At 40.2% G+C, this 27,338-nt stretch overlaps 2 protein-coding genes across 14 annotated transcripts; both read left to right on the top strand.

Moving 5' to 3' along the window:
• Positions 1–139: 139 nt before the first annotated feature.
• Positions 140–4,499, top strand: LOC145651256 (uncharacterized). The gene is made up of 6 exons (XM_081697030.1): positions 140–234; positions 1,719–1,805; positions 2,132–2,553; positions 2,634–2,767; positions 2,855–2,969; positions 3,060–4,499. The coding sequence occupies exons 1-5, from the start codon at positions 140–142 to the stop codon at positions 2,891–2,893; spliced, it is 777 nt and encodes a 258-aa protein (XP_081553156.1). The 3' UTR covers positions 2,894–2,969; positions 3,060–4,499.
• A 1,631-nt stretch (positions 4,500–6,130) lies between these two features.
• Positions 6,131–26,569, top strand: LOC113583249 (cell adhesion molecule CEACAM5-like). Of its 13 annotated transcripts, XR_014116830.1 has the most exons (13): positions 6,131–6,256; positions 6,377–6,750; positions 7,086–7,403; positions 10,460–10,738; positions 10,874–11,140; positions 12,849–13,124; positions 13,226–13,483; positions 14,074–14,197; positions 14,422–14,459; positions 14,631–14,698; positions 16,544–16,642; positions 17,455–19,054; positions 19,203–19,878. XR_014116830.1 is itself a non-coding variant. In XM_081695842.1 (12 exons), the coding sequence occupies exons 2-12, from the start codon at positions 6,702–6,704 to the stop codon at positions 17,509–17,511; spliced, it is 1,833 nt and encodes a 610-aa protein (XP_081551968.1). In that variant the 5' UTR covers positions 6,131–6,256; positions 6,377–6,701; the 3' UTR covers positions 17,512–19,878. The 13 variants fall into 13 exon arrangements, 8 of the variants coding, with proteins under 8 accessions (XP_081551968.1, XP_081551970.1, XP_081551976.1 ...); XR_014116831.1 differs by lacking the exon at positions 19,203–19,878 and having other exon boundaries at positions 15,505–16,642; positions 17,455–17,501; XR_014116833.1 differs by lacking the exon at positions 19,203–19,878 and having other exon boundaries at positions 14,679–14,698; positions 15,505–16,642; positions 17,455–17,501.
• The last annotated feature ends 769 nt before the right edge of the window (positions 26,570–27,338 follow it).

Here is a 27,338-nt window from a genome sequence, read left to right on the forward strand (position 1 = left end):
CACGTTGCCAGATATTAAACATGTTGACAAGCAAAAAGTGTGCTGCAGCCATGGAAGCAAGAAAATTAATGTTAGACTCTATCCAACCTAAAATTCTCTATGACCTAGAGATGTACCAAAATACAAGTAAAGATTGGTGATGCTTTTGAAAGATGGAGGCGGAGCTCAGAAGGACCTTAAGATGAATGCTAAGTTGACTAATTTTCTTCTGGTAAGCATCGAGCTTCAGCTAAGGTTAACTATCAACCAATACAACTAGGTAACAAATGTGAAATTATTTATACATTATCTGTTAAATTGAGCAGTATGTTTGTTTACAGGATAATGGGTTTATTGCATTTAACTAACATTGACAAATTTATTTAAAACAAAATAAACATCAGCTGGTTTATAATTTGCAAAGAACAAAAACATTCTAAATGTGTATATAAATTGATCAAAGAATGTATGACTCATTGTGGCTTGCCAATGTCAAAGTTTAATGTTGTGCTATTGGTGAAAGTTCAGTGTCCTCAACCTTGCAACCTGCATGAGCTTTAGGTTTGGGGAGGAAGTGGTAGAGCCGGTCAAGTCTCTCCAATATTGTGAATTTGGACTGTCAGTGCATGATGTCAATATTATACATTGGCCCTGTAGAGCTGAAGGACTGGCAGAGAGACATGACTTGATTTTGGGATGTTTCTGGTTTCAAACAATCTATCAATCTAATTTTTAACCATAAAATGATTTATTAACCCCAAATTAAATCTGACAAGTATGTTTATTAAACTCTCATTATTCACTGATAATTTCTAGTACATGCACTGTAATGTACACAGCCACTGGGTACACCATAACTTTGAGGTAATAAAATGTTTTGGGGTAAAGGAAAGGCCAAACTTTAATCTGTATTTTCATGAGTCGCTATGTGATCTAATTATAATACGCTTTGAAGTTCTCTGTAACAGGTGCAGAGTGGTGCAAGACTGTGTTTCAAAGCATAAAGATGAATAATGTTTCTGAGGTCTCTTTAGGTCAGAGACCTTTTTGAGTTTTTACGTGCAGAATTTTATTAGTGATGGAAAATATCTCTGTTTTTAATAGACTCGAAAGCCTCTTTGAGACTTCTGTGGCTAAGCATGGCTTGTTATTGTACCACAAAGGCAGGGTGATACTGACCTGCAACATCATCTTGCAGGTGTTTGGTGGTGGTCATCTTTGTATAAAAAAAGGAAAATCTTCCAATGGGATTTAATGGTGTCAAGCTTCAATTTGCATATGTTGAATAATGTATGTTTGAACATAGTGGTGGAGATTTCAAACACAAGTATGCAAAGTGGGGCAATTACATAATCACTTCTGAAAACTGTGTAAACATGTGTGTTCTTTGTGTGATTGTTAGACATATTCCGCGCTATTCCTCGTTTGTATGCAGCACTGAGATTAGAATAAACACGGGACCGACTGTTCTCTTTGTTTAATTCTTGAGTCTGCATCTTTATTTCTATTTGAGTGTACTTAATAAAATCACTGGAATGTGGGAAAAATCTAGGAACCACATTAATTGGTGGCCCGTACCACGGAGATCAATTGGATCAACTGACAAACGGACCCACACCGTCAGCAGGAGGGTTATCGGCACCAGCTATCTCCGGTGGCACGTTCTGCTGTTTTAATGTTCCAAGCTGTTCCAAGTGGTTCTAAGAGGCCCGCGTTCTCTCATTGGCCTGTTCTAAAAGGATTCTCAATTTTTCATTGGCTCTCCCGTTGCTATGCCGTTGCCGGCTCGTCACACTACTCCCTGCTGTCGATTCTCACGGCGTGCGGTAAGTATCGCCGAGTAAAGAATTTTTCCTTCGAGTCGTTTTACAGACGTTTTACACTCTTTTTCTTTACATGGCTTTTATTTCCCATACTGTACTGCAAAAGTGAGATTTAATGGTAGCTAGAACCGACCGACAGAGCTAGCTCGCTCAATCGCTAAATCGCTCGCTCGTCTAGGTGGTTTATGTGCGAAATACAGGGTGACTGACCATCTGGCTAGATGACATTAAAATGACTGATGAAATGTGCCCAGGTAGTTTGCATGCTAGTCTGGAGTGGTGCTTTACAACTCGAGATCGACTGTGTTGCTGTACTGTATGTATTGCAGATGCGCCGCGGTGTACAGCGTCGATTGTAAGTGTTCACTAAACCTGGGACCAGCTGGTCGTCAGGCTGGACATGTGGCACTTCATGCGACGGTTCGCGGCGGGTGTCACCACGGACAGTCACCAGCTGTGCGGCCTCTTCATGGGCCGCCTCTCCTTCTGCGTCTTCGAGTGGGACGCGGAGGATGTGGCCCTTCTACAGGAGCCCAGGCAGTCGGAGCTCGGGGAGGTCGCCTAACTGACGCCGGGTCTTCCGGCAGACCCACAGCCGAGGAGTTGGCTCGGCACTGTCGGCGCCGCACGCGCGGGGCCCAGGAGACCGAGCTGCTCGTCCAGGAGCTGCTGGAAGACCACATGGATGTGACGGACACCATGGGCGTCAGGCTTCTGGACCGCGAGAAGATGGCAGAGAGCTTCGTATCTGGTAAGTGCCTCTCTCGCACTCGCTCTCTGTATGCATGTCAGCACTGTTTACTAAAAGCCTCATTTCCTCGACTGATGCAGGTACAAGTGCGAGTGCCCTGCACTTCCAGATGTACCTGCTTGAAGGGTTGATGAAGTGGAATGAGGACCGCGTGGCACTGGATTCCTTGGGCTCCAGCTGGCTGAGGATTACACTAGGCCTGGAGAGTATACAGGTAAAAAAGGTGTTCAACCATATATGAGAGCAGTAAATATTTTTGTGCTTCAGTCCAAAAGTGTATGTTTCTTTCTTTTATTTCCAGGAGAGCCTAGGTGTCGCTACGGTGTCATCAGGGACGTAGTCCTCGGCAGCCCCGGCCTCATGACCCGGACCCGTATTCAACTTTTTGAGTTGAATCAGCAGACACTGACCCAGTGGTGAGTTTAGGGGGTTTTATATTGACCTTAATGGCACTGTGCACTATACAGGCTGAGTACTAATAGGCTCTGCTGCTTTTTTTGTTACAGGTACAACGCCAAGAAGAAAAAGCAGGAACAGGATGTTCTGCACCTGAGCGTTGGCCAGTCCAGCACTCCCATGGTGGCCCCGGAACCCTTCCCTCCCGCACTGAGTAAGCTCCCGGAGCGTCCGACTCACGGGCACCCTGCCTTTGACTTTAACATACAGCAGGATGCGTCCGGGCAGGCTTCTCAGCGTGTCCGAGGCCAACCTCCTCTTCCTCCCGGTGAGACCCCGACGAGCTCCGGTCCGGAAGGCGACTCGGCTTCTGCCACCGTCGCCACTCCTACTGCCCCTGCCGTGCCGGCCGGGCCCAAAGTGCCCCGGACCCCGGCGTGGCGTTGGAAGAAAAAGGCAGAGGCCGAGGCCGCCGCCGCTGCCCATGGACAGGCCATCCCCACGAAGCAACGCAAGCGTGAACACTATGCCTGCAAGCAGTGTGGCCAACCCAAAACTAAAGAGTTTGGCCACAGCAGGTTTCGCGCAGCGGCAGCGGGGAAGACCGTGGAGCAGTGGATGGAAGAGATGAGAGGAGATGCTGGACAGGGTCAGTGATCTGCTGATCACCCCACTCACCCCATTGTTCATATACATAGTTTTATATGTATTCCTGCTTTAATTATTTATTGTGTGTGTATATTTATTCCTATTTTAATTATTTATTCTGTGTGTTGTTCATAATCATTTGTACTTTCAAAAGTGAAGCAGCACTGTTTAATACTGTTATACTTCACAAAGTGAAGCAGCACTGTTTAATACTCTGTTATACTTTACAAAGTGAAGCAGCACTGTTTAATACTATGTTATACTTCACAAAGTGATGCAGCACTGTTTAATACTGTTATACTTTACAAAGTGAAGCAGCACTGTTTAATACTATGTTATACTTTACAAAGTGAAGCAGCACTGTTTAATACTATGTTATACTTCACAAAGTGATGCAGCACTGTTTAATACTGTTATACTTTACAAAGTGATGCAGCACTGTTTAATACTATGTTATACTTCACAAAGTGAAGGAGCACTGTTTAATACTGTTATACTTTACAAAGTGAAGAAGCACTGACTTATTCTGCTTTATACTTCACAACGTGAATGAGCACTGACTTATACTATATTTTAAATCTCACAAAGTTATTCTGCTTTGTACTTCAAAAAATGAACGAACACTGATTTCTTGTGCTTTGTACTTCACAAAGTGAACGAGCACTGATTTATTCTGCTTTGTACTTCACAAAGTGAACGAGCACTGATTTATTCTGCTTTGTACTTCACAAAGTAAACCAGCATTGATTTATTATGCATTCTGTTGCACAAAGTGAATGGGCACTGATTTAAACTATTTTAAGAAAGTGAATAAATAACTTTTTGGTAATGAGACACAATCTCACAAATAATGCACTTATTTTGATTGATATTATTTATTTCATGAACAATAAACAACTATTCAAACAGTTCAGTTTCCTGTGTATAAATGATTCAGTTAAAATAACTTTATTCAATTAACATTCAATTAAGTCAACTTTATTAATCTTATTCTTAACGAATTAAAAAATTTAATGCATTTTAATCACACTTTTGCACCGTGGAACCTTTCTCAGTGCACGAGTTCCAGGCATACAGATTATATTGACGCACAATGTGATGAGCATGATGGAGATGATGGAAGAGGCTACGCTGGTGGATGGGAAATTTAAATACAAGAAACCTCCAGATGGAAGTACAAACAAAAATGTTGTTATTTGCACTTTATGCAGGAAGGAGTTTGCTTATCACAGGAGCACAAAGCTTCTAATTAATTAGATTAATTTTTTTAATCGAGACCCACCCCTAATATATATATATATATATATTTTAGTGGGAGATATTTAAAAAAATGCGGAAAACCATTAGAAATGCAGAAGTCAATGAAACTGACATTCTGTGAAATGTCTGTTGGAGTTTCGCATGGAAGCTTAATCATGATAAAAGCGAATATAATTACACACAGATAGAAGATATTCAAAAGCCAGTCTAACAGCATGAAACACAGCTACTTGACATGCATGCTCAACTGCACATGGCTACTTAATATGCGAAACAACAGCCGACCCTCTATTGCTATAGTCCCGCCTCCTTGCCAGAGGTCACAGAGGTCACCTGGCCAGGAATTTGGGCAGGTTCTGGGTGAACCGTGCATCCCGGAAGGCCGGGGACGGCGTGGATGGGGTCGGGTGCCTCCGGAAGGGCCAAGGGGGGGGGCCGAAGTGGCTCCGGAGGGGTCCCGGGGCCCCGGACTGGCCCCAGAGAAGACCTCGCTATAGGTTGGGGCCAGTCCGGGGCCCCTCCAGAGCCGCTTCGGCCTTTGGTTCGTTATCTTACCACAAGGGCAGGGTGATACTGACCTGCAACATCATCTTGCAGGTGAGGTGAGATCATCTTTGTATAAAAAAAGAAAATCTTCCAGTGAGATATAACGCTGTCAAGCTTCAATATGCATCATGATGGATCTCAATTTGCATATGCTGAATAATTTATATATATATAGATATGTATATACGTTCATATATTCATATGAATACACACACACACACACACACACACACACACACACACACACGTGTGTTTTTTGTTTGTTTATAGCATGTTAACTCTAAACAACACCAGAAATGTTAAGAACAAGTATTATTAATTAATAAATATTAATTAATTAATATTAATTGATTATAATTAATTAATTAATTAATATTATTTCCTGCCCCCTTTATCTTAAAATTAATAGTGTCCTTAACCGGGCACTAATACAGTGATATGCTGATGCACAACACGTAACTTAATTTTACGCAAGTGGACAGGTACACTTATTACTTTATATGTTATTTATGTGACGATAAAATGACGTCACATTTACTTTAGAAAAGCAACGCAGTTCGTTACCTATATTAAGACGCTGCTATTTAAGAGTCGGGGAGACCGGGGATGGTTGTAACATGAATGAAAGTGCGTGTGTATGCAAATTCAAGTAGTAGATGATTTATCTGAAAATGTTTCATAGGTAGTGTTTCATTAATGTTACCCTAAACGGCCACCATAACTCCGTGTTTATTTTACTTTTTAGTATTTGTTTAAATATATTTTTGATAGAAATCTGTAACATACAAGCGCATCTTAATAACTATGCAACGTAATGGATTTACTGTAGGCTAAAGCCTAAAATGACTAAGCGGTACTCAGATTTATTTGTTTTGTTCGGCTACTGCGTTATCAGTTAAAATGCTTCGCTGTTCCTGTTATTTAAGGTCTGTAGCCTACGTTTCCATTTTAAGTACCCTATCATTGTTTTCAGGGAACCGGCAAATGGAACCATTACATGAGGTGGAGCCTGAACGTAATGGTCTGGACGAGCAGGCGGTAAATGTGTCACTTCTTAGAACGGTTTAAACACGGACTCTTGTAGCTATATGTGACACCAGTAATTTACACCGACCAAGGATCTCTCATATTCTCGGTTCACTTCTTAGGGCACTTACATCCCATATCGAATCTAATCGGTGCTGATTCGGTTCACTGCAGGTGACATCGTCTGAGCTTAAATCCGCCTTTACAGGTCGTATATTGCCGATACAAATATTGGTACTCAGAAGCAGTAGGGAGACTCCCGAACATTTCTGATGGCTTTACGAGGTGTGTACTGCATTCTGGCGTTGCAGGCTTGTGTAGGTAAGCGATTTTCTACGTTGTTGATCAAAGTTATCTTCTCAAAACAAACAAAAAACAATGTAGTTCAAGCAAATATCAAGTATAGTCTACCAATGTTTTATAGAAAAAATATTGATTTCTAAAACGATTTAGCTGTCATGATTAATACAACTAGTTTGTACTTTGCTACAATAACAAAAAACGCTGACAGATAGAGTTCAGGGTATTAAAGCAAGACGGATAGTAGCCTACTACAGTTTATGATAGTAACATTTCAGAGTTTGCTTAGGTGTTGCTATTTCATAAGTTTACTGTTTAATTGCATGTTTACTTAGTATATTCATTTCTTCATGCAGGAGTATGTTTCTGTGAAGAGGTGTTATTACCAAAGAGCTACAATGAAGCAGTTAACGACAAGGTGTTGTTTACCCCAATCAAACTCCCTTCTCAGCCATTCGACGAGGTCATATGGGCGTTTGGCTTAACTAGAATTATTTTGTTCTCTGGTACTCAAACGTTCATTGACAGTAACTATACAAACAGAGCTAGTCTGAAGACCACCAGTTTTGCTATGGAGCTCAGGAATCTAGATATGACAGATGCTGGAGAATATAAAATCACGATAAAAAAAAAGGAAAACAGTTTATTTGAAACCACAACACTGAATGTATTTGGTAAGTAAGCAAAACTTATTTATTGTTTTAAGTCAGCACTGAGGGTTTGTTCTTTAACATATAATTTTAAATAGTGTTCTTCCCTGAAAATCTGAAAATACAGTGGCCAGTCCTTAGGCATATTATGAACAGTCTAATAAAAAGGATTAAACATGTACATATGCACAGCTACTAGTTTAAAAACTCCAAACCTGAATCTCAGTATAGACCTCTTATATTGTAAAAATGTAGGCAGTTGTACATTTTGGAGATGTAGAGTCCAGTATGTGAGTGACAGTCCTGCCACTCTGTAGTCAGCAGAATGTTGAGGCAGCGCTGACATTTTGTGGGCTCTCCTGTCATCAGCTTGCTGCATCGGTGTGGACTTGTTCCACAAGGCAACTGAATGGTCTGATTCGACTCAATGCCAGTCGCTGATGTTGATTCAAAGGTCATTGAGATCACATTTGCAGACATCCTTGTAGTGTAATGAGAGTCTTACTGTGGGCCTCTGTCCAGATGCCAGTACCCTGAAAAAGGAGATACAGGGTGGGGACAGTAGTCATTGGCACACCTCCTGACAGCCTGCTAGACCTTTCTTTGAGAAGCCCACAGCATCTGCAGTTCCCTCTACCTTCAAGAGTTCTTGGTAGATCAGTGGTTAAGATACTTGACTTGAAGTTTAAAGGTTGGCTGTTTGAGCCCCACCCCCACCAGATTGCTACTGTTGGGCCCATGAGCAAGTTGTATTCATTTATAATTGTAAGTTGCTTTGGACAAAAAAGCATCAGTGAAATGCTGTAAATGTCCTGAACACTTCCGTTGCTTTCATTTTCTTCTTAATCAGAGGTAATAGCTTGAGTGGGCCTCAAACCAATTAGCAGACTTGACAGTCTTGATTGTTGCAGTGTTGTGAATAGGATCCACCAGATGTTCCCATTTCATTCTGATGTTGTTGTTATCTGAGGCAGGCAGGGCTTCCTCCAAGGCTTGCATGAACTCCACTACATTTGCAGGATCACAAGTCTTGCTGATATCAATGCATGGCTTTCCTTCCTGGAACAGTGGAGTTGCCTTGGCTGAAGCTTCACCCCACTGCATACAAGGAAGTGGTGGTTTGTACTTTTGTAGCTGTCTGCACTTTGGTAGCTGTGTTACGCATTGTGATGATAAGGTTAAGTTTGTGCCAGTCCATGGAATTTTGTTGTCTCTATGACACTTTGTACCAGGCTTGGTGTTGAAGAAGGTGTTAGTTGTACTGAAGTCTTGCCGACAGCAGAACTCAAGGAGATTTCTGTTTTCATTCACTTTGCCTTTCTGAACTTCCCCAAGCACGAGGGCCAATTGCAATGGTTGCTGTTAACTATGGCATTGCCACTGAGAATGAACAGTGGCATTTAAAATGGAACCTCACTTATTGCTGTGCTGCATTCACTGTAGAACTTTTTGGCATCTTGAGTAGATGGTAAAGTGGGTGTGTAGGCACAAACGATGTTAACCAGACCCACTGATGCTTGAAGCTGGACCTTGTGCAATCTTTCAGTTACCTCATTTGGCGGTATGATAGAAGTAATCAAGCTGTTTCTGATGCCAATGCCAACACAGTGGCCTCGTTTACTGACTTTTCATGCCAGGAAGGAGAATTTTTAATGAAGGCTCCCATTAAAAGAAAGCCTTATTTCCTGAGTGGTGACAATATTTATCTGTAGTCTGCAGTTTGTTAAACCTGCAGAGCATCAACAATGCCTTTAAGATGACTGTTATTAATGGATTAATTCTTACAATGTTAATAGCCTGGTGTAAGGATTATTGATCCACATGTTGAGAGATTTCCTAAATTCCGCACACTCAATGGAGCAAATGGATATTGCTGAGGCAGCACCTAATTGTCAGGGGACCAACCACCTTGAGGCTGGCAGTAGCTGCCCAACGAGAACCAAGAATTCGCCCTACCATCAGAAGTAGTCCCTGGTGCCTCACTTTATACCAATTCAGGGCAAAGGTTTATAATTAGGAATTGTTGCTTCCTGCACTGTGTCAGCCCGAAAACTCATGGGGGCGTGGTCATCTACAAGTGTGATGCACCTGCCCTCTGCCTTTTATAATGTAAAAGTGATATACCTAATTCAAACTCCACTTAACATAAACTAATTTAGTTCTTTAATTGATTAGGTTCAGTAGGTTCCAAGACATATTGTTGAAGAATAAATAAAGATTGACCCCAAACTGACTGTGTCAGATTCAGGTTATTACTTTTACAATGTCACTTAAACACTATACAAAAGTCATAGAATGCCAATTTTTTTTAATATATCAGACTCTAGTTTCTGTGGTGATCAGCACATGGAAATGCTAACTTGTGCTAGTTCTGTTGTGCCATTGTCTACTCCACTTGCCCTGTCACATACTCTGTCTCATATGGAGCTGCTTTAATAATGATTACCTAAATTCTGATTGGTCACTGAATTATCACCCATTACCAACAAAAAACAATAATTCTTTAATGATGGATTGGGCTGTTTGGGATTTGTTATCATAAAATCTTTTACTAGTCTTTTGTATTTATTGCCTCAACCTCTCAATTTTAAGTGTCCACCTTGATGGCCTTGATTACAAGGGCTATACTGATCTATTACTTGCTGCTTTTTTTTCTGAAATTGGTCACATGTGTGTAAATGGAGGATTCCAGTGTGGCAACTCCAATGTAGCAAACAATGTGGAGAACTTCAGTGCCTGTTCTTTTATTTGTTTCTTCATGTGTACTACTCTTTTTTTGGTAGGACATTTTTGATAGGTGACCATTGAGCTAGTCCAGGATGAACATTAGCATTCCATTATGTTACTATGGACTTTCCCAGTTGAACTAAAGTCAGGCAAACTAGCAAAAATGTCACAGATTATGGAAAGTGAACCTTTTTTTGTGACAATATACTTCAAATAGATGTAAGTGATCAATATCATTATCTAAAAATAAGAGCCAATAGCCAATAGCGCAGTGCATACTGTTGTTTTGGATGCAAATCTATAGTTTAGGTTCTGGCACGTTATTGACACGTGTATTATTTTTTAACCTCCAGAGCCAGTTTCCAACATTACTATAACACCAAGAGAGACGGAACTAGTTGAATTCAACAGCACTGCCAGCCTCACTTGTTCTGCCTCTGGCACCTCCATTTCATTCTTTTGGCTAAATGGCAGCTCTGAGCTAACATTAGGGGAGAGAGTTCAGCTGACCAATGGGAACACCACTTTGATCATTACCTGTGTGAGCAGAGATGACATTGGGCCATATAGATGTGGAGCATTCAACATCATCAGCAAAGACATGAGCCAAAATATGACCCTCACCATTTACTGTGAGTTTTTTCATACCATGTGATTTGTTGTTGATACAATTCTTTGGTACATCTAACCAACATGCATGACATAGCTGGTCTCTGCACGACCACAGTGGCTCTACAGCTGACTGAATATAGATCATTTCATTACAGATGGTCCCGACAAAGCTACTGTTGCAGCTGCCCCTGTGGGACCATTCTACAGCTCTGGGTGTGACATCATGCTGAGATGCTCAGCTGAGGCCAGTCCTGCTGCAGTGTTTCAGTGGGTTGTCAGTGGAACAGTGCTTGGTGAAAAGGGCCCAGAGCTCAAACTGGCCAACATTCAGACCAATCAGAGCGGCAGCTATACTTGTCTAGCTCATAATACCAAGAGTTTGAGATACTCCACTTCTGAACCCATCAACATCATTGTAGTGGGTGAGTTTAGTTGTAGGCTATTGAGTAGATAAGCCCCAGAGCAGAACAAGGCAGCAAACTAGACAGGGAAAAAAAATTGTTGCATTGTTGCACAAGATTTACTTGTTGGTCGAAACACAAAAAGAGGTTGGCACTTCCATAAACATGAAGTTTATCTAAAATGTGGACAATGGCACACAGAATTTTAAAAACACTTTTAAGATAAGAGAACTTTATTACAACATATTTAGCACAAACATCAGTTGTTAAAATGTTGGTCAAAGTCTAAGACTTTAGCAAACCTACAGCCTTTGCTTGTGGTTTTTAGGTCAATTTTTGTGCTATTCAGACAATTAAAGTACATTTTTAAAACAGATTATCCACACATATAAAGTGAAAGTATATAGACTTTAGCTCTAAAGGATTTACACCTTTTGTTTTAACTTAGCAATTGGATAACACAAAAAATTTTACACGGAAATTTTGACATTTTCACAATCAGAGCGAGATGCGAGTGATAAAATGGAACTAAATTTTTAAAGAAAAATTGTACAAAAACAGAATATCATAAACGAGATCAAGAATGAAATAACATGCTGACAAGAATAGTGCTTTCATCAGGAAGTTGGCTTAGCAAACAGTCCACAAACTCGAATGCAAAGCACTGGAGGGAGGCACCTGTGGGACTTACGTAGGAGAAAATGTAAATCATATTAAGTGATTGACTAATAATCAGGTGATTGCAATTAGATGAGTGAATGTGGATAACCATTGGTGGATGGTTCAGTGTGTCACGCCTTCTGCAAGGACACAGTCTGCTGTGGACTACACTACTCACAAACCTGTTCATTCCCAATACCCAGATTATTAGTTTCACCTGTGTCTTGTTTTTCCTATTGTGTTTCCCTATATAAGCCCTATTTATTCAATCATTGTTTGCGGTCTTGTTTCCAAGCATTTATCATTTCATGGCTGTTGTTATTGTATTGTTTATTATCATGGGTACACTGATCTGATTGGTTGAAAAACATTTTAAGCATGCTTATATTTGTGACAACGCAGATGTTTCACACCAAAACTTTATCCCACCACTGATCCTTTGCTAAGTAAAGCTAACTTTAAGCATGTGGCCCTCAGTTGTTTTGTGCATAATACAAAATGAGAAATGAATACAGTGGATGACTTTTGACCTGTAGCCTGTTTGGTCAGACTGAAGGACAGTGTGACTGCAGATGTTCATCAAATTCTGACTCTGTCATCACCTTGAAAAATGTTTAGGTTGACTGCTGTGACAGCAGAACAATTAAACGCACGTCGTTTTTCTCAATGCACAATGAACAAAAATGTATAGAATAACACATTCAATATTTCAAATTCTATCTATTATTTTTAATACATTTTATTTTTAGTTTTTTGTCTTTATTTCTTTCATTTTGCTTATTTTTAAACTAAGTCATTAAACATATAATTAACATGTATAAGGTGAATGTTTCAGCTTCAAACTATTTTTTGAAACATTATTCTTATTTTCAACACTATTCAATCAATCTATAAATAAATGAATGCAATATTAAATGATAAGGAAATAACGCACAGTACAGTAGACCAGACTCATGTAAGTGATACCAGTTGATTCAGTCACAGGCAGGAATTTTTAAAAAATAGTTTTCACATGGCCCACTGTCAAATCCCTTGTTTTATCTATGTACTTTTTCTCTGATTTTTACAGAAAAAATATCTCAAGTCACACTTAATGACTCAACAGGTCTTCTAATAGAAGGTAGATCTTTTTCCAATTTAACCTGTGAGGGTTCTGGGACCATCCTCAGTACTGAGTGGATGAAGGATTATCAGATACTGTCTCCTAGCAACAGCGTCATATTCTCGCCTGATAACAAAACAGTATTGATTGGTCCAGTGAGAAGATCAGACAGTGGTGAATACCAGTGTACACTCAGCAACCCTGTCAGCTCTGATACTGCAAAGTTCATAATGACTGTTAACTGTAAGTGCAAAATATACAGTTGGTGTTGAGTTCCTTTGTGCAACTGATCAAACATCACAACTGTAGCTAATAGTGCAATAACTTCATACTCTTTGTTACAGATGGACCAGATAAGGTTGTTATTGGTGGACCAAGTGAAGTGGAGGTGCAGGCAAAAGCTTTGACATTTGAGTGCATTACTGAATCTATACCAACTGCTTCTTACACCTGGGAGTTTAATGGAACAAACACTGGAGTGACTACAGTGTCATTTATAGTGGAACTGGTTCACTTTGAGAATAGTGGAAAATACACCTGCATAGCCCAGAATCATGTCACCAAACTTAATGCCTCAGGAAGTCATGCTTTGGTAGTTAAAGGTAAAGATTTACTCTCAACATAACAAACCTTTTTTCTTACAGGTAAACTGGATATCAGTTATGACAAATAAAATATTTTGCACAAAAAGTAAAAACATTGTCATGATTAATCAAATCAGTTACAGAGTTATATTAAAGAACCAGTTCTTAAAGAACTGGTTAATTATTCAGGTTTTAGTGAAGAGCATGCTATGCAGTAACAACTTTGAATTATTCACTACATTGTAACATTGTATTAACTGGCACAAATGTATGTAAAATAAGATGTATTAAATCTGAGTGCAAATGTGTTAACATAAGTAAACATAGAAAACAACTTAAGGATAAGAGTAGTTCATGAACAGAATCAGTGTGAGAATTCTGCAATAATAATAATAATAATAATAATAATAATAATAATGATGATGATAATAATAATAATAATAATAATAATAATAAAAATAAAAATAAAATGATAAAAATATAGATTCTATGACATATGCCATATATTTTAATCCCAACATTTTTCTATTCCACATATTTTAATCCTAGCACTGACTTTTATGTGATTGTATAGAATCTGATCTGCTGGTTCTTTTGTGTTCTTACAGAAAAAGTGAGTGGTGGTGATGGAACACTGTCTGCAGGAATTATAGCTGCGATTGTCATTGGAGTTTTATTAGTAGTTACTGCTGTTGCCGGTTTGGTTGTCTACTTTACGAAATTTAAAGGAAGGCAAGTATACTGTTCCAAACGCAACCGAATTAAACCATCCATTTGCATATTTGCAATCAGAAACAGTTTCATCTGACTAAAATCCATTTTTGAATAATATTAGTATTATTTATATAACGTCAGAAATAGGCCTGGACTAAATCATTGGCACCCATGTCTTTAGCTTCACATACACACTACAGAGGTTGTATGGTTGTAATGGCTGGGTCTCCATTTTAATATAGGCTTAACTCAAGCTCCAGAGCACATAAAAATATCGGAGGTAAGTAGGAAGATCTTCAGTCCAGTATGAATATGTACGCTATGCACTTTGTACGGCTATGATAGTGAATAGATCATTGTTCTATTTTATAGCTGTGACTTGAATTATGAACTAAATGAATTATTCTCATTATTACCATTTATTATAACAAACACTTTTGATATTGGTCAGCCCCATTAAGGCACATCAATATTGATGTGTATTTTCTGACTTCCACAGCAACAGGAAATGGCAAACATGTGAGTAACTTTCTATATTTAGTATCTTTCTAGAACACCAGTGTTTCACGGTTAATTGCATTACTAATATGCTAGTTATGATAGCTAGTTATATCACACACCCTATGAATCTGTCAGGAAAAGCAGATACGTGTGTTTTACAGTTAGAAAATGGGGACTTTGAACTCACACATTAGATTCAAATGTTTAGCCCTATATGTGTTAATGTTATGAGGAAATAAGTTAAGGAACTGTTAATAGCTCTGTTTTATAGAGCTCTTGGAAAATTCATTTGTGTCAAGTAACTTTGTTCAGTCAAAATCAGGAGGCAAATACAGTCATAAGTTCATCTAAATATGTGTAACAAAAAATACTGTTCCTCGACCATACACTACGTTATAAGCAATTTACTGGGGCCCTTCTTCACATTACTGACATTTATTACTTAAATGTGTTAAATGTGTTGATTACATGCAAGTCATACACTTGTATGTATAACTTGCATATAAAAGACCAGTGTGTACATCTATATCTACACACTTATCTTTTACAGCTGTAGAACCTATTCACAGTGTCTGTTGAGGAGTTATATGGGTGTATATATTTTGTCAGCTTGACTTGAGCAAGACTTGCAAAAGCCTTTCTAAGCTTTCACAGGGGTCTTGTGCTTCTTTACTGTTTTGAGCTGTACTTGAATACTACCCTAAGCCCCAGTTAACCTACTATTTAGTTCCCTTATCGCACAGTAGATGCCAGCCTAGCAGGGAGAGAGTTAACTTTCTCCTTGACACATGTAAGCAATTACCATTTTTTTTCTACCTGTATAGGTCAACTGATTCCAACTGAATGGCCACTGAATGCTCAGTTCTCCACACGTGAACTAACAGATATTAAGAGATTGCTTAGGTGCAGAGGTAGCATTGTCTTAAACCAACGTACCTTATGGGAGAATGTCCTGTTTTGACTGTCCTGTTTTGAGTGTTTTCTGTGTGGGCAAAACTGTTCCTAAATGTTATTTATTATAGTCTAAGAGACTAAATATGTAACCGAAAAAATTTATTGATATAAATCAATACATTTATTGCATACCATTGAACAGTTCTTCCTGCACACTACTACTGCTACACTACTCACTACCCCCACCTTGTTGGATAAGTAGCAAGACACAGTAGGTACACATGATCAGATGAGATGAGTGTGTAGGGTGGTCATGTGTAATATAAGCCACTCATGCATCTTACTGTGATATTAATCATGCGTTAGTTCATTCACAACATGGCAAAACAAACCAGAAAGAAAAAAATTGGAAAATTCCTTTCATCTCAATGCATCCTACAGTAAAGATAAATAAACATGGGGAATCAAGTTAGCTGAGAAACATGAAGCTCAGCAAGTTAGTCTGTTTTGTGTATCTCTTGACCACAGTAATAACCACTCACAAAGCCTTAAAAAAGCAGATTCTTTTCCATAGCTGTAGCTGCTTTGTCAGGGTGTGTAACCCTTTTTGGATTCCAGATGTACCCATTCTAGATACTCATGGATTGTAGCTAATAACACCATCCATGTGTAGCAATGAGTTGGCAAAGCGAGAATCAGAGACCCTCATTTAACCCAGTGAATTATTGAATATTTTGAAGTTATTGAGAGACCATTTTCTCAGTATTAAAAGAGTATAGCTCTTATATGAGCCTGTGCAATTATAAATGGTCATCTATGCATCTGCAGTACCACAATGAATACATACCAACTGCTACACTAGATTTGCCCCAAATGCTATCTATTAGTCACCTGTAAAAGATGAATATTTTATTTTTATTTTATTATCATTAGCCTATTTACAATGTGTCAATGTGTCTCTCTTGTTAGGAATTAACCTACACAGACATCAAACATTTTCAGAATAATCAGACCATGGTGAATATGGGTGGAACCAATGCACAGATGCAGCATGAAACTCTAGCCATGGTAAGGGCACTCATATTGTCTCAGCATAATCAGGGAAGCAGTTCCGTTTCAATCAATTTAGGCTCATTAGTCTCATCACAGTTAACAGGTTAAGGGAGATGTACAGTGAGACATTTGAGCTGGCATTGTTTGCTGGGACCTTTCACAGAAACTAGACTAATGGACATGGCATAAAGCCGAGGGGGGGTGGGGGAGAGGTATTCCGTATGCTGCACCAGACGTCTGCCTACCCATAATCACTCATGCTAAAGATGAAACCCCTATGGAATGTTTTATTTGTGGGTGAGTGCTTAAGAGCAGTGGCTAACAGACATCATTTGAAGATCAGCAGTTGCTGTAAAGATTTGGCTTGGTGCTCTGCAACTGAAAGCTAGAATTTGACCTCAGAGGCATGTTGCCATTTCTAGGCTTGTGGTTACTTTATCACTGCATACATCAGTTCTAGGTGCAGTGGGAAAAAATGTAACTTAATTGAAATAAACTTTAAAACATTTTGATGAAGAAAAATTAATTGAAGAATGAATTCATCATTGATGTCCAGATTAAATGATTAAAAAGAATCTTTAATGTTGTACCATTAATCTTTCCTGTAATTTTAATTTGGTTTCATTTCCTAGAGGCTGGCTTTAATGCATATCTATTTTTTAATGCAAACAGATAGCAAATGGATGTTTAAGATGTAGAATACTACTATTGTAAATTATTATATATACTATTACCCTTACCATTTTAAAGTGTAAGTGTGACTGGACCTAAATTAAAGCCAGCTGCATGAAAAATAACTAGAATAACTGCCACTTCAATCTTTGTAGGGTACAACACCTGCTCCAGATACAGAAGTCACATATTCTGAAGTGAGGAGGAAGTAGAGATATGCTTTCATCATTGGATATGGACCATGATGGGGAAGTTTACTGAACATATCTGTCCTTGCACTTGATATTATATAGAGACATGTAATAGAATATGCATATGTGGATATATTTATTACATTCTGGAGTTTATGGTGACATTATAACAATGATCCACATGAAGACCTGGTAATCATTTCATCTTAACTCAATGGATTTTAACTTGTGCAATTAAGTTCGGAAGGTTGTAATATTTTCCTCAGTAATTCAGAACAGAAAGGGCTTGCATGGCCTGAGATAACATATGTTATGAAATACCCATTAGATATAACTAATATAATGAGAAAGGGCCTTTTAAATTAATGCGGTGTACTTATGTGTGCTTACTTCTCATCTGGTAGAGATGGACAGTGGATGTGTTTGATTTATTTTACCTTTGGACTTCCTCAACTTCATGCACCTTTGCACCAATGTTTCTCAGGAAACCAAAAACAGGAGGTCGCTTCAGTCTAATAAAGTTATGCATTTATGCAAGCTATGCAAATAAACAATAAATAAGAATAATAAATGGTAAATGTTTAGTAATACAAAGTTATTTTTAAAAGTGACTAAATTATATCATGTTTTTACTTTCTATTTTTGTAAAACTGTTATATTTTTAAACTAACTTTTTATTGAAAATATCTTCTTGTAAATATCCACTTATATTTTGTTGACATTATTTTTGATGATCTAAATCTAAAAGCTTGTGCGTTTTGTTTACTGACATAACATCATCCTTCCTTCAGGGAGTATTGCCAACTTGCACATTGTTAAGGTTGTATGAAAGGTATGCATAACCCTTAAGATCAGATTATACATACTCTCATAGTTGATATTATATTAATCATATACTCAAAACAATTGCTTAAATAAAATAAAGCAATTAAAAGAATTTCAAATGAAAGAATACTCATTTTTCTCATACTCATGTTTACAGTTTGGACCTTTTGCAAGATATTGCATACAGTGGTGTGAAAAAGTGTTTGCCTCCTTCATGATATTTTTTTGCATGTTTGTCACACTTACATGTTTCAGATCATCAAAACATTTAAATATAAGACAAAGATAACACAAGTAAGCAAAATGCAGTTTTTAAATGAAGGTTTTTATTATTAAGGGAAAAAAAATCCACACCTACATGGCCCTGTCAGAAAAAGTGATTGCCCCTTAGACCTAATAACTGGTTGGGTCACCCTTAGCAGCAACAACTGCAATCAAGCATTTGCGATAACTGGCAGTGAGTCTTTTACAGTGCTGTAGAGAAATTTTGGCAGACTCATCTTTGCAGAATTGTTGTAATTTGACCACATTGGAGGGTTTTCAAGCATGAGCTGCATTTTTAAGGTTATGCCACAGCATCTCAATCGGATTCAGGTCAGGATTTTGACTAGGCCACTCAAGTCTTCATTTTGTTTTTCTTAAGCCATTCAGAGGTGGACTTGCTGGTGTGCAGAACTCAAGTGCGCTTCATCTTGAGGTCACAAACAGATGGCTGGACATTCTCCTTCAGGATTTTTTGGTAAACAGCAGAATTCATGGTTCCATTCACCACAGCAAGTCTTCCAGGTCTTGCAGCAGCAAAACAGCCCCAGACCATCACACTACCGCCACCATATTTTACTGTTGCTATGATGTTCCTTTTCTGAAATGCTGTGTTACTTTTACAGCAGATGTAATGGAGCATACACCTTCCAAAAAGTTCAACTTTTGTCTCATCAGTCCACAAAAGTCTTGGGGATCATCAAGATGTTTTCTGGCAAAACTGAGATGAGCCTTTATGTTCTTTTTGCTCAACAGTGGTTTTTGTCTTGTAACTCTGCCATGCAGGCCATTTTTGCCCAGTCTCTTTCTTATGTTGGAGTCATAAACATTGACCTTAACTAAGGCAAGTGAGGCCTGCAGTTCTTTGGATGTTGTCGTGGGGTCTTTTGTGACCTTGGATGAGTCGTCGCTGTGTTCTTGGGGTAATTTTGGTCAGCCGGCCACTCCTGGGAAGGTTCCCCACTGTTCCATGTTTTCGCCATTTGTGGATAATGGCTCTCACTGTGCTTCACTGGAGTCCCAAAGCTTTAGAAATGGTTTTATAACCTTTTCCAGATTGATAGATCTAAATTACTTTGTATCTCATTTGTTCCTGAATTTCTTTGGATTGCAGCATGCTGTCTAGCTTTTGAGGACCTTTTGGTCTACTTCACTTTGTCAGGCAGGTCCTATTTAAGTGATTTCTCGATTGAGAACAGGTGTGGCAGTAATCAGGCCTGGGTTTGGCTAGAGAAATTGACCTCAGCTTTCCAATGATGTGATAAACCAGAGTTAATTTATGTTTTAAAGGGGGGGAAACACTTTTCCACACAGGACCATGTAGGTTTGGATTTTTTTTCCTTAATAATAAAAACCTTCATTTAAAAACTGCATGTTGTGTTTACTTGTTATCTTTGTCTAATATTTAAATTTGTTTGATGATCTGAAACATTTACGTGTGACAAACATGCAAAAAAATAAGATATCATGAAGGGGGCAAACACTTTTTCATACCACTGTATATTTTTTCTCTTTGTTCTATTCTTTTTGGTGTCTGTGTGACTGTAGATTGTTATGAAATACAAGATGGTTTCATCGCTTATCTCCAACTTCGGGAAATACGTACAGTCATAGTTCCCATTTTCTCTTTCTTTTCCGAGAATGATCTAAACAATCTGAAGATATAATCTCATGGTCTATTTTCTCCTGAAAATTGTAATATGTTACAACTGTAAAACTCATGAATCAAAGTCAAACATGACCTGGACTGTGTTCTCCCAGGATGAAATGAACGGATGGAGGAGGCCGATAAGCCTGCAGTCATAAAACCCATAAAACCAGGCTATAAAAAGTAGTAATACTGTTGCCTAGTTACCCAGACTTAGAGTATGCATTCGCTTTCCTTTCCCAAGAACTTGTGGCACTGCTGGTCATGATTGTATATAATCTGAATCAGAAACCAGTGGTAATCATTGCTATATACAGCAAAAAGAACTAGATCTTACAGTACAGGTACAATATTTTGTCCATAGTTTTAAATTGGACCATTGAAACAACATTTTCCATTTCTCACCTGCATAAATGTTTCACATTTTACCTCAGTTTGTCATGTTTGCAAGGTTTGGCCTTGAATGCACACATTTAATAGAAAAAAGACAAAAGTTTAAAGATTCATACTTTATTTTATGTAGAGGAAAGGTGGGAAGCAGTATTTGTTACTTATAAACCAGATGCACTCTGCTGTTAACCAGGGTTGAAGTTCATATTTAGTGCTCGAGACATACTGTTCCCTATCAGAGAAAGTTCCTTCTGATTCAGGCCATAGGCATCACTGGCTGTGTTGTAACTTGTGAGACTCTGTTGCTCAATGTTCAGTTTGCTAATTGTTGACTCATCCAGGAACAGGAAGTCTGAATCAAAGATCAGAGGAGCTTTAGTTCCTCTTACATTGTGAAAGGTTTTAAAGTCTGTCTGTTCTCAGTGTAAGGATTGGCACCAGGCTGAGAGTGGGTGGAACCCCACAGCGCTGATGGACGCTTTCCACCAGGGCCTCAGTGAGGAGCTTAAAGATGAACTGGCCCACCAAAATACTTCCACCTCTCTCTATATCCTGATCGATCTGGTGTTGCGAATTGACAGTCGCATACGGGAGAGGCGCAGAGCACGGGGACCAGATGTCAGTCAAGGCTCTTGCGGAGCGCCGCGCACCCTTAGCCCTGTTCATGTGCCTGACAAGCAGGGGGACTCCGGACTCCGGCCAATGCAGCTCGGACACACCCGCCTTTCTCGAAGTGAGCGCGATGCTCAGATGTGGGAAGGGAGGTGTCTGTACTGCGGAAGCTCGGGTCATCTTCGCCCAGCTTGTCCTGAGCTCCAGGGGAAAAGACAATGTCCGTCAGGGGAGGGAGGACCTCTGACAGACTCAACCAGTCCTCGCCGAGCTCAAGGGTTGTTCCTCAGTACCACAATTGCTTGGTGAATGTCTGAAACACATCTCCAGGCATTTATGGACTCAGGAGCAGCAGGCAACTTTCTTAACTCTGGGTTAGCCAACAAGTTAGCCCTGCCACTGGTCCCACTGGACGAACCCCTATCAATTGCTGCCATCGATGGTCAGTCCCTTGAGCCAGGGGTTGTTAGCCATCCGACCCGTCCAGTCATATTGTGAGTCAGCTCACACACCAAACATATTGCATTGTTTATTATCCATGTTCCCAATTTGCAAGTGATTTTGGGTACCCCTGGCTTCAGCGACATAATCCTGGCTGAGCCGGTCAGTGCTGTCTTGGGTTTGACATGTCAATGTCCTGTTTGCAGTTATCCAAGCCTCGGTCTGGGTCCAGTCATAATCCTAACCGTCTGGACTTGTCTCGAGTCCCCCAGAAATACTGGGACCTTAGGGAAGCATTTAGCAAACAGAAGGCCAACTATTGCCTCCCCACCGACCATATGACATGGCCATGACCATGACCATATGGCATGCCTTCCTGATGTTTCCATTTGTCGTTGAGGTAGACGCATCTGAGGTGGGCGTTGGTGCAGTTCTGTCCCAGTGATCGGGAAAGGACAAGAAACTGCATCCCTGTGCCTACTTCTCTCAGCGTCTGTCCCCTGCAAAAAAGAATTACGACGTGGGTTACCACGAATTATTGGTGGTTAAGCTTGCCCTTGAGGAGTGGAGGCACTGGCTGGAGGGGGCAAAACACCCCTTCCTGCTCTGGACAGACCACATGAACTTGCTGTACAGCAGGCCAAGTGACATAATCTGCGCCAGGCCAGATGGGGACTGTTCTTTGCCCGGTTTGACTTCACTTTATCATACCGGCTAAGAAAGCCAAACCAGATGCTCTCTCCCACCAGAGGGAATCCTCACATTTTTCTGCTCTGCCCCCCTGGCCTGCGTCGTAGTGCCAATCCAGTGGGGGGTTGAGAAGGCAGTACATCAGGCCCTCCTTGCTGAACCAGATCCGGGTGGAGGCCATCCAGGGCAATTGTATGTACCTAAGGCAGTTAGAGCTTAGGTCCTCAAGTGGGGACATGCATCCCCCTTTTCGATGCACCCTGGAATCACATGGACGCTCGAGTTTCTCTGTCGGTGATTTTGGTGGCCCCGCATGGAATCCGACATCCGAGCATTTGTGAACTCTTGTCGCACCTGTACTCAGTGCAAGGACCCCAGGACAAGGCCCGCTGGTCTATTGCACCCCTTGGCTGTCCCTTCGCACCCTTGATCTCACCTGTCGCTTGATTGTATCACAGGACTGCCCCCATTAAGGGGCAACATGGTGATTTTGGTGGTCGTCTACAGGCCATTTCTTTGCACTGCCAAAACTGCCATTGGTGAAGGAGACAAAGTATTGCTTACACAAGTTGTCCGTCTTCATGGACTGCCTAGCGACATCGTGTCAGAGCATGGGCCTCAATTAATTAGCCACTTCTGTAGGGCGTTTTGTCGGTTGTTGGGGGCAGAGGCCAGCTTGTCCTCGGGCTTCCATCCCCAATCCAATGACCAGACTGAGAGGGTCAACCAAGACTTGGAGCGCACCCTCCGCTGTCTGGCCTCTTCTTGCCCATCCTCTTGGTCTGAGCACCTATTATGGGCAGATTTCGCCCACAACACCCTGTGGCACTCCTCCTTAGTCATGTCACCTTTTGCGTGCCAGTATGGCTATGCCGTACTGTACGGCTTTATGCAGTACTGGACGGTGATAGTAACGTGCATCGTGACAGATAAAGACCAGAAGTACCATGTCAGCTCAATCAGATGGGTGACAGTGATAAGTAAGATGCCCCTGCACCTGGACTTTCCTGGAGTCCTTTCCCAATCTTTAATGCAATTACACTTAAACTAACCAGCTAGACACATCTGGTGCAAAGTGAGGTCAGGAAGGAAGTGATCTATCCTCTATCCTCTTACAGATCCCATTTCTGTGATGCCATCAACTGACCAGCCGCTACTGAACCAGACACCTAAAGTGGGTCGGTCATTCCACCTCACTTGCAATGGTGCTAGTCCACCAGTCACTATAATCTGGTTTAAGGATGGTGGAGCTCTTACCTTAGACAACAGGATGAGTCTCTCGTTTGACAATGCGACACTGTCATTTAGTGCCTTGGAAAAGCGCAATGGTGGTCAGTATGAGTGCAGAGTAATTAATGGAAGTGTCAGTGTTATAAGTGGGGACTACTGGATTAATTGTAAGTATAAAGCCCATCACATCAAATACACTAAGTTTGCTAAACTATAATCATAAAATCCAAATTCAGTTATAAAAGTGTAAATTGTAATAGGCATGGTGTTGTAACAATTACCAAGACAAAAACATCTGATAAAAGTGCATTCGAGTCTGTCAGCCACAGAGACTCACGATGAATGTCTAGTTCGTTAAAATCCGTAATTTCAGAAAAACAGCAATAATACATACACTGCCAGGCCAAAAAAAAAGGTCACCACCTGGATTTAAATAAGCAAATAGGGAAGAGCTTCCCATTGGATAATTACTTCATGGGTGATTATGTATCAGCTGGCAACAAATTATTTAACTCTAACTGATGCAATGAGTAGCTTCTTATTTAATAAACAACCATGTCGAAAGACACATTCTGTGGTCGTGGAAAAGATGTTAATCTGTTTCAGAAGGGTCAAATTATTGGCATGCATCAAGCAGAGAAAACATCTAAGGAGATTGCTGGAACAACTAAAAGCAGGTTAAGAACTGTTCAACGCATTATTAAAAAGTGGCAGGACAGTGGAGAAACATCATCTTCGAGGAAGGAATGTGGTCAGAAAAAAATCTTGAATTATCATGATTGGCGATCACTTAAATATGTGGTGAAACAAATTGTAGAAAAACAACAGTAGAACTCAGGGATATGTTTAATAGTGAAAATAAGAGCATTTCCACATGCACAATACGAAGGGAACTCAAGGGATTGGGACTAAACAGCTGTGTAGCCTTAAAAAAACCACTTGTCAGTGAGGCTAACCAGTAAAAATGACTTCAATTTACTAGGGAGCATAAAGATTGGACTCTGGAGCAAAGGAAGAAGGCCATATGGTCTGATGAGTCCAGGTTTACCCTGTTCAGAGTGATGGGTGCATCAGCGTAAGAAGAGAGGTGGCTGAAGTGATGCACCCATCATGCCTAGTGCCTACCGTTCAAGCCGGTGGGGCAGTGCTATGATCTGGGGTTGCTCCTGTTGGTCAGGTCTAGGTTCAGCAACGTTATGTGCCCAAAGAATGAGGTCAGCTGACTACCTGAATATACTGAACGACAAGGTTATTCCATCAATGGATTTTCTCTTCCCTGATGGCACGAGCATATTCCAAAATGACAAAGCCAGGATTCATCGGGCTCGAACTGTGAAAGAGCGGTTCAGGGAGCATGAGACATCATTTTCACACATGGATTGGCCACTACAGAGTCTGGACCTGAACCCCATTCAGAATCTTTGAGATGTGCTGGAGAAGACTTTGCCTTTTTTTTTTTTTGGCAAGGAAGGGTATTTGTTGTAGTTGTACAAGATATTGAAAAGTAGCCAGATTTGTTCTAAATGTGTCTGCTGAAGGTATTCATCTTGAGTAATCTCAATCCAGTTTTTTTTTTCTCCCTACAATTGAATCTGTACTTATCATTTTCATAAATGGTTGAAGTACCCTGTATGCTTCTTCAGTATAGAGGATGAACAGCAGACACACAAACATAGCAATGATGGGTGATTCAGTCAGCTAAACATTTCCTGTGAAACTGAGATGAAAGTGAAAACCTTTACAGGATATGGACAGATAAGGTCCACCACCACCAGTTTAACTGATGCTGCCCATAACCTCCTCCTGCAGTTGGCTATGTGATTGTGACCCCGACTGGACCAAACCAAGTTGAACTGGGTGTGGAGAGCCAGTTTATCTGTGATGCCAAGTGTGGGGTGGACTGCACTGTTCAATGGGCCCTACATGCTGGTTTTCCCAAGGGAAGAGGGAACAAAGATCCACTGGACTCCGTTTGAGATTGGGCAGACCCAGGTCTACACCTGCATCGCCTTGAACCCAGAAGCAGGCAAGCTTGGGCAGATGTCCAAATCTGTCACTGTCATAGGTGGGTGCAAGCAAGGGTTAAAGGGCAGATGGCCAGAGATTTGCTGCCACCTAGTGGTGGAAAAAGTGGTATTTTTTTATTGAATGGTATTTTACTGTAATTAGACTGTTTAAGCAAGTTAATAGCTGTATATCTCTGTCTTGGGTGTTGTCTTCTCTCCCCTCCCTGCATCTGATTCAGTCCCCCATGGGGCTGAGGTTTCTGGCTGAGAGTATGCTGTGTGCATTTCGCTGCAGCTTTTCCCTGGCTTGTGACTGAGTATAAAAGATGCGTGTTTGATAATTGTAAAGCAACCCTGGGTTCCTTGAAAGGCACTAAATTAATATAACTTCATTCATTCATTCATTCATTCATATTTTATACTGTGAAAAAAAAACTAACTAACAAAAAACTGAACCAAGTAATTGATTATTGCTGTAACTGATTATTGCTGTAACTATACCTGAAGGATGTAAAGTACTACATGACTTTAAATGTACCTGTAACTGATTATTGCTGTAACTATACCTGAAGGATGTAAAGTACTACATGACTTTAAATGTACCTGTAACTGATTATTGCTGTAACTATACCTGAAGGATGTAAAGTACTACATGACTTTAAATGTACCTGTAACTGATTATTGCTGTAACTATACCTGAAGGATGTAAAGTACTACATGACTTTAAATGTACCTGTAACTGATTCTTTGCAGAGGCACTGCCCCGCCCCATTGCCAGTGACTTCAACGCCTTCCGCTGCTGAGGTGGTCAGTGCAATATTGCTGATGCTGGTTTCTGCCTTGGCCTGAAGGGGGCACACTGCACACTCTTCTGCATCAGTTCTCTGCTACTGAACTTCATTAATCCAGCCCAGTACAGACCAATCCCCTCAGCATATAAATGTCCTGTTTTTGAACTGTGATAAGGATGGCAAACAAAGTTGCAAATGAAAAATATTATTGTCCATTTCTAAAGTAGTAGCATGTGTGTTTATAGAAGACATTCCCAGAGCGAAGCCAAAGTGGCAGTTCTGTTGTAGGAAAAACAAACGAACAAACAGACAAAGGTACCCACCAAAACTGCAATGTAATAGTGACACAGTACCACAGAGACCTCTTCAAATAATCTGAAATAAACATCAGCCTTCCAGTGCTCTCAATTTATTGTGACATTAACATACCACTAGCTCAAGGTCTAGATAGCCATCTGTATATGAACTATGGGACCGGATCACTGCTTTGGGAAAATTCCATGCTGTGCCCTTTTTGAGAAGGAAAAATAGTAGGTAAGCCCATGCTATCCCAGAGGGCAGAGCTTTTGAGCGAGAGAGAGCAAGGAATGACACTGTTTGCTTTCCATTCCTTTTGATGATAGTATTGTTTCTCTTTGGGCCCCCTTTATTCATTTGAACCATTTGTTCCTCATACTCCCACATATGTGACAATATCTTGCCTTTTACTAAATGTTCATTGGTTAGGGGCAAATGCATGTTGTCTATTAGACAATAAGGGTTAATGAATTACACTTGAGTAATACACCATTGTAGCATGTTTTCATGATGTCATTTTAGTGTTTCCATGGTGTCAGTTCAGTGAATTATTATAAGAATGATTAAAAACCACAGTCACAATTATTCCCCCTCAGAACTGGAACAAATAGAAATTTGCATGTTGTTACAAAGGAAGGCTTGGTATACAATGTCAAC

The sequence above is a fragment of the Electrophorus electricus genome, chromosome 14 (genome assembly GCF_041902795.1).
Source record: "Electrophorus electricus isolate QZ-2024a chromosome 14, ASM4190279v1, whole genome shotgun sequence".
NCBI lineage: Eukaryota > Metazoa > Chordata > Actinopteri > Gymnotiformes > Gymnotidae > Electrophorus > Electrophorus electricus.

Excerpts from the sequence above, each read along its gene's own strand:
- LOC113583249 (XM_081695842.1), top strand. The coding sequence starts at position 6,702 with ATGGCTTTACGAGGTGTGTACTGCATTCTGGCGTTGCAGGCTTGTGTA. Across the intron at positions 13,484-14,073 it reads TCATGCTTTGGTAGTTAAAG|AAAAAGTGAGTGGTGGTGAT; the intron begins GTAAAGATTTAC and ends GTGTTCTTACAG. Across the intron at positions 16,643-17,454 it reads AGCATGAAACTCTAGCCATG|GGTACAACACCTGCTCCAGA; the intron begins GTAAGGGCACTC and ends CAATCTTTGTAG.
- LOC145651256 (XM_081697030.1), top strand. The coding sequence starts at position 140 with ATGCTTTTGAAAGATGGAGGCGGAGCTCAGAAGGACCTTAAGATGAAT. Across the intron at positions 1,806-2,131 it reads GTCGATTCTCACGGCGTGCG|ATGCGCCGCGGTGTACAGCG; the intron begins GTAAGTATCGCC and ends TATGTATTGCAG. Across the intron at positions 2,768-2,854 it reads TAGGCCTGGAGAGTATACAG|GAGAGCCTAGGTGTCGCTAC; the intron begins GTAAAAAAGGTG and ends TTTTATTTCCAG.